This window comes from Protopterus annectens, chromosome 3.part1 (genome assembly GCF_019279795.1).
Source record: "Protopterus annectens isolate FY-2018-M chromosome 3.part1, PAN1.0, whole genome shotgun sequence".
Lineage (NCBI taxonomy): Eukaryota > Metazoa > Chordata > Ceratodontiformes > Protopteridae > Protopterus > Protopterus annectens.
The window spans coordinates 1848852999-1848860627 of NC_056732.1; the positions used below are offsets into that span (position 1 = coordinate 1848852999).

General features: G+C 38.9%; 1 protein-coding gene across 1 annotated transcript in view; it reads left to right on the forward strand.

Moving 5' to 3' along the window:
• Positions 1–4910, forward strand: part of LOC122798757 (zinc finger protein 883-like) — a 99778-nt gene extending 94868 nt beyond the window's left edge. Inside the window, exon 4 of the mRNA XM_044067861.1 lies at positions 2955–4910. Within this exon, the coding sequence (XP_043923796.1) occupies positions 2955–4576 (1622 nt within the window). The 3' untranslated portion in view covers positions 4577–4910. The remainder of the gene's footprint in view (positions 1–2954) is intronic.
• The last annotated feature ends 2719 nt before the right edge of the window (positions 4911–7629 follow it).

The window sequence follows — 7629 nt, forward strand, 5'->3', positions numbered from 1 at the left end:
TGATTTATAAAACCCAGTGTATCCACAGTTATGTATTCCCCAATCTGAAGGAGGTGTAGGCCTACTAGAAATTGATTGCATGTATAGATCTGCAATTGTCAGACTGCATCCTTATCTGCTGACCTTACAAGGCCCAAACATAGTGAAAGCTTTAAAGCAGGAGGAGAAGAAATCTAAGAGGAGTTCCCCACCAGGTTTAGTGTATGAATACCGGTGTTAAGCAGGAATGGAAATCAAACCAAAAGTAGATAAAAATCAGGCAGCAACTGAATGTGCCAAAAAAAAAAAAAAAAAAAAAAACAAACAAAAGAAAGAATATAAGGTGAAGGATCAGATGAGAAGGCCAGAAATGTGGAAAATACATAAATATAGTTGCAAGTACAGAAAACTCTTGAAAGAACCTCATGTTGATCAGAATCAAACACAAGCATGGTGAAGGAGAGTTGAATTTATACCAAAAGACAAAAGGTTAATATTGGCGGCCCACGATAGTAGACTACATACAGATTGGTTTACAAAGTCTATTGAATTTGTGGGAGAAACAGACAAATGTAGGTTTTGTAAAACAGAATTGAAAACAGTCACTCATCTTGTTGCTGGTTGTGATGTACTAATGGCAGAAGGACTGTATACTGAAAGGCATAATAATGTGGCAAGAGTTACACTGGGGATAGTGCAGCCATTGTAATATTTAAGTAGCTGAAAAACACTGGAAACATGAGCCACAAAACATCATAGAAAATGATAAAGTTTATATTACATGGTATCACCCTTACCAACAGTGCAAAAATAGATAAGCGAAATCAGATATAGTGGTCCAGGTAAAGAAGACAAAAGTAGCATTGATCATTGAAATCGCCACACACCCAGTGACTACAATGTCCTGTATACAGAGAGACACACAGTCCTAAAATATCAGGTTCTTCAGGCAGAAACAAGAGCAATGTGGAAGAAAGATACCCAGACAGTTCCAATAGTAGTAGGAGCAACGGGTCTTATAAAAAAAATCTACAATCATGTTTAGATATGTTACCAATACATGTAACTCTGTATGAGGCTGAAAGAGTCAATTCTGTGCACACTGCAATTGCTACAAAGAGCACTTCTGGCAAACAGCAAAGACTCAAACAATACCAGTTTCATAAACATTATCATACTTTGACTTAGGAATGGGGTCCATTTACATTATGGTAATAGAAACCCACAAGACTTGGAGAAATTAAAATAAAAGGTCTCCTCAATTAAGGTGTTGTGTTTCACACTGCTCTCACCAAAAAGGAAGTATAACCACCTACTGGTACAAATGTCTAGTTGCTGTCATTTAAGCAGCATTCTCATTTCCCTGCTGTCGCTGTCATACTCTCTCCCAGATATATGTAGTTTGTTATTAAAGGTCACAGAGGAGCTGGAGCTTATCCCAGCACTTGGAGCTTTTAAGGTAGTGAACCAGTAGTGGATAAGGGCACAAAACCAACATAGTCTATGAACCCACACACATATCCACCCTCCCCTTGCAAGTGTGCATGCACACATGCTGTGGCACACATTACATGTACACGTCTAGGAAACTTAGAGGCTTGTCATTGCATCAGACTTCATATCCTTCCAAGGTGGGAAGAAACTGGAGACCTTAAGGTAAACCTTTATGGATATTTGGAGGTCATGCAGACTTTGCTCAGAATGCATTCTACCCAGGAACTGAACTGGATATGAGTCAGCAATTCTAATCGCCTCACCACTTATATAAACTAAAATGTCTGTATCACTGTCCGCTCACAGTCATTAAGATTTCCTTTCCAGGATTAGCTCTATAGACTATCTCCCTCCCCCCAAAATACCTTAAGTTACTCCATTTCATAAAACTGGCTAAAAATAAGAGGCTGAGCAGTCTGTATACCTGCTCAATCCATCTGCCCCTCCACCTGTTCTACCAGAACAGCGACAAAATGTAAAGATTTCAGATCTGCTCTATGCATTTTTCAGACACAGCTCTTGGGCTGTTCTAGAAAAGATGAACATCTGCCACTGAGCTCAACTATTTAGTAAATGATTTCATTGGTTGCATACCTCTCAACTGTCCAGATTGTCACAGAATGTCCTGATTTTTGCCTCATATTTTTGGTCTGTTCCTCCTAGAATATGTGGTCGTCTGGCAAATCACACTGGGATGATCTGTGGACTGAAGTTACTAAATAATAGCATACATTTGAGTTTCAGACTTCATATCCTTCTGAAAAATACATACCAACACAAATCCTATTCTAATCTCTTTCTAAGTTTATAAGAGAAATATTTTAAAATATGCCCCTAATTTTGGGCCTTTGCCCCCCCCCCCATTATGTCATCCTGTGTCCAGATTTCTTGTGCCAAGAGGTGGAGAGGTGTAATTTGTTGTGAGCTAGAACATGCAATCCAGTTTTGTAAAGCCTTCCAGCTCCAAATAAGAGGCTTACTTTTAACTGCATGTGTATTTTCTCTGTGATAATTTTTGAAAATGTAGACTAATATTATCCTTTTTAATGATTCTGGTAAACAGATTTTACTGGCTCCTTGAATTGACTTCAAATTTTTAGGTGCACCAGTGATGTTGCGGGTGGATATGAGGAATTTGTGCATTTTGTAGGAAGCATGAAGGAAGCAAGTGCAGTAGGTTGTTGGAAACCTTATACATCGGTAAAAAATCAGATCAGCATCTGAGTTAGAAGTTTTAAATGTAGTTAGAAGGAATATTAAGCCATAGCATGAGAACAGTAGAACATTTTCTTGTTTGAGTGATACATTCATTAATGACTTTTTTATCCAACAACATTTCAGAGTTTACTATGGTTTAGAAATTAGGACAAATGTTTGCCTGATTTTGTGCTATATAGTTTGTACTGTAACACTTGGGATAAGAAAATATGCTTCCCTGTTGCTCATTATTTTATGAAACATTATTTCTTTTTTTTTTTAAGTCAACAGGAATGCAAATTTCTTGGAAATTCAGAGTATGCAGTTATCCCATAAGAAACATGGTGATTCTGAATGGGAAAAACTTCTCCCAGATGGGATGTCATTCACATTGCAATACCTGGTGCGGACTGAAAGCAGACAGCTTAAAAGCTTGGAAAGTCACGAGAAAGTTATCAAAAAAACTGAACTTGGAAAACGTTCAGAAACTTGTGCAGGAAAAAGGAAGTGCAAATGGCTTAATGAGAGCAATGTACTTTTATTTGATAGTAACAACTTAACTGCTCATATAATTCACAGAGAGAACAGTCAAAATCAGACCATGGCAAAACATGAGCGAAAATCCAACGAAGATGAACTGTATAAGTGTATCACATGTGGCAAAAGGTTTACAGGTGAAAAAAGGTTAGCCGTTCGTAAGGTTATTCATACTGGACGTAAGTCAGGTATGGAAAAACTTTATTTTGTTCACATTGGAGAACAGCTTTACAGATATACCATATGTGAGAAGGAATATACACACAAACATTTAGCAGGAAATAAGAAGAACATGCCAGGTGAGGAAAAACTTTATAAGTGCACCACGTGTGATAAGAATTTTCGACATAAGTGTGCTTTGATAACTCATCAGAATAGCCACAGTGGGCAGAATCCCTATAAATGCAACATATGTGACAAGATTTTTAAGCACAAAGTCAGTGTTCTAAAACATAAGTATATCCACACTGGGCAGAAACCCTATAAGTGCACAGTTTGCGATAAGAGTTTTAGAGGTAGAACTACTTTGGTGAATCATCAGAAGATTCACATGGGAGAAAAACCTTATAAGTGTACCTTCTGTGACAAGAACTTTAGGTGCAAAAATAACATGTTGCGTCATCAGAGCATCCATAGTGGGAAGAAGCCCTATAAATGCACCGTGTGTGACAAGAGTTTTAGATGCAAAAGCACTATGTTGCATCATGAATATGTCCACAGGGGGCCAAGAGCCTATAAATGTACCTTGTGTGGCAAGAGTTTTATGCACAAAAGTGGTTTGGTAAAACATCTTGATGCACACAGTGGGAAGACACCCTATAAGTGCACCTTGTGTGACAAGAGTTTTGGATACAAAAGTACCATGATAGTTCATCAATATATTCATACTGGGCAAAAACCCTATAAATGCTCCATGTGTGACAAGAGTTTTAGATACAAAAGTACTATGGTAAGTCATCAATATATTCACACTGGGCAAAAACCCTATAAATGCTCCATGTGTGACAAGAGTTTTAGACATAAATATACAATGGTGACTCACCAGCGCACCCACAGTGGGCAGAAACCATATAAATGTACTACCTGTGACAAGAGCTTTGGGCTCAAAAGTAGTATGTTAAAACATATTACTATCCACACTGGACATAGACTGTATAAATGCACGGTCTGTGATAAGAGTTTTGTACAGAAGAGTCGCATGGTAGCCCATCAGAGTGTCCACACTGGTCTGAAACAGTATAAGTGCACCATTTGTGATAAAACTTATAGATATAAAAGACGTATGCTGAGTCATCAGAACATACACACTGGGCTATCAGATCATATACAAAGTATGATGTTTGCCAAAATTATGTATCCATCAATCTGAAGAAGACATGGGCCTCCTTGAAACTGACTACATGTATAGGTCAGTGATTGTGGGACTGCATACATATTTGTTGACATCTTCAAATCCCAACATAGTAAAAGCTCTAAATGTTGAAGACACAAATCAAACTAGACAGTTTTTCTCAGGTTAGCAGAAGTGTTTAGAAGAAAGAGTGTGTGAAAATCAAAGAAGGGGGGAACAAAAAACAGACAGCCAAAGAAAGTACTGAAAACAAAAAAGATGAAGTGCATGACCAGGAAAATAGAAAAGTCAAAAGCCCAGAGTTGTGGAAGGTATGGAGAAAGTACAGTTTTGTACCTACCATAAATGTAGATGTCCGAACAGGATAGCATCTGCAGTCCTTACAAATGGGTTGTCCTGTCGTCAGGCAGCCCTTCGGTCGGCCGGATTCCAAAGTCTGGGTCTGGCCTCGGCTGGTGTCGCACTTCACCCGACGTCATCACTGTAGGTCTTCGGGTATAAAGGCATCAGCCGACGCCATTTTCCTCCGTGTTTCTTGCCCCAGATGCCAGTTGCCCTCTTGGATAGCTAAATTTTTGGATAAATGCCAATGTTTCCAAAAAAAATAGAAGGCAAACACAAAAAATAAGCATGTATGTACATATATACAAACAAATACACCATAAGAAATCCCCCCCCAGCTAGCTATTAGGTGGGTAAATACCCTAGGAGTACCACAGAGGGGAAGGAGGGTGGGTAATCCTGACTGCAGATGCTATCCTGTTCGGACATCTACATTTATGGTAGGTACAAAACTGTACTATGTCCTTCAAGGATGCGTCTGCAGTCCTTACAAATGGGTAGAATACCATAGCCAAACTAGGGGAGGAGGAAGAAGAAATTATGGTGTAGTTAGGATCCCTTGCAAAACAGCAGTGGCAAACCCTGCTCAGGATCTAGAGTATAGAGGTAAGTTATAATGCTTGGCAAATGTATGCACGGAGGTCCAAGTAGCAGCCTCTATAATGTCCTTGGTAGCCACTCCTCGTAAGAAAGCTGTGGTAGTGGCTGTAGCCCTTGTAGAATGAGGCCTTATGTTCTGTGGAATTTGCTTTCCATGGTAGGAGTAACAGAATCGTATGCAATTTCCTATCCACTTGGAGATTGTCTGTTTGGAAATTGCTTTTCCTTCCCTTCCTGTTGCATATGCTACTAGAAGCTGGTCAGTTTTTCGATTGCCCTTGGTTCTGTCCAGGTAGTAGCGCAACTGTCTATGTACATCCAAGGTATGCAGCAGTCTTTCCCCCCTGTTCTGTGGATTGGGAAAGAAGGTAGGTAGGTGGATTGCCTGGTTTAGGGACACTCTGGATACCACCTTAGGCATAAATGTAGGATTAGTTCTCATGGACACTCTATCTTGATGGAAGATTAGGAAGGGTTGTACTGCCATTAAAGCCTGTAGTTCCGAAACCCTTCTTGCTGAAGTAATTGCCAGCAGGAAAGCAGTTTTCCAGGATAGGTGTTGAAGATCTGCTGTTGCTGCTGGTTCGAATGGAGGGAGTGTCAATTTTTCTAGCACAAAGTTCAAGTCCCATGCTGGTAATGGTGGTTTCCTAGGAGGTTTTACATTCTTAATTCCTCTCAGAAACTGCCTGAGTAGAGGATGTGAGAAGACAGGGGGATCAAAGCTGTATTCTGCAGAAATAGCTGATGCATGTATCTTGATGGAGGAATAGGACAGGCCTGTATGGAGAAGCTCTGCCAAGTACTCCAGGATGTTGGCAATATCTACCTTTGACACATCCTTCCCTCTTTCAGTACTCCAAATGACAAACCTTTTCCATTTTCCTGCATAGTTCCTTCTTGTTGAAGGTCTGCGGGCCTCAAGGATCATGTCTTTAACCCTTTGGGATAAATCTGGGTTAGTTGCTCTTATGTAATGTTCCAGGCAGTCAGTTGCAGAGTTTTCAGGTTTGGATGCAGGATGTTGTATTCGCTCTGAGTTAACATCAAAGGAGAAAACAAACAAGGGCCAGCAAAGCAGTTCCAAAAAGCTTTATTGGCAAAACTGTGTATGAATTACACCATGTTATTCAATATTGTTCAAAGTAATATCAAGTCCTCAAGTCCTCATACTAGTTTCGGTGTAAACCTTCTTCAGTGAGGAACAGTAAAAAAACATTCACCAATGATAATACACGATATATATAGGCTGTAATAGCCAATGAAAACGTGGTAACATCCATAAATGTCAAAACATGTATCTCAGACTTAAATGCTTAGTATATATAGCATATAAATCTACATATGACAAATATATATAATATAATGGTAGACCTTTCTAAATAAACAAAATGACATATATCCAGTGTTCACATAATAGACTTTCTATTCACTTAAGCTAAATAACATATAATAATTGAACACCTGAATTAAATAGATCCATAAAAAATGCAATATGGATCTCTGATAGCATAGGTCTTATCCTATAAATAAGTAGTAGTATTGTTCTATATATAAATCTATATACAAATCTATAGATGGTCATTAAGCCCTGGTGGAAATAGGGCCCCTAAATGTATTATCCAATATCTTTCTTTGTGGCTGAGAATACTTTGCCATCCAAGCTGGTTATGTCTATTGCCCTGAACCTTATCAATGATAGTGAACATGAATTTGGCTGATTTGTGTTTGATAGAATGTTGATATAAGGCATTGCTGGGTTTCTGATTGCGAATGTCGCTGCGATGTTCACCTATTCTAATTCTTAAAGAACGTGAAATTTTGCCTACATAGAAGGCTTGGCAATGGCATGTGGCCAAATAGATAACCCAACTAGATGAACAATTACCAAAGATACGAGTATCAAATATCCTACTAGTATTGGCACTGGTAAATTGTTTAAGTTTGTTAACTTGTCCACAAGAAATACAATGGCCACAGGGGAAGGTTCCCAATAATTCATCCCCTGAAATAGTCAACTGCCTATAAGTGGCACCCCCACTGTCCTGATGTTTATAATGAGAAAACAATGTACCCAAGGTTTTGCCTCTCCTGTATGAAATGGAACATTGGTTGTCCAATATATGACG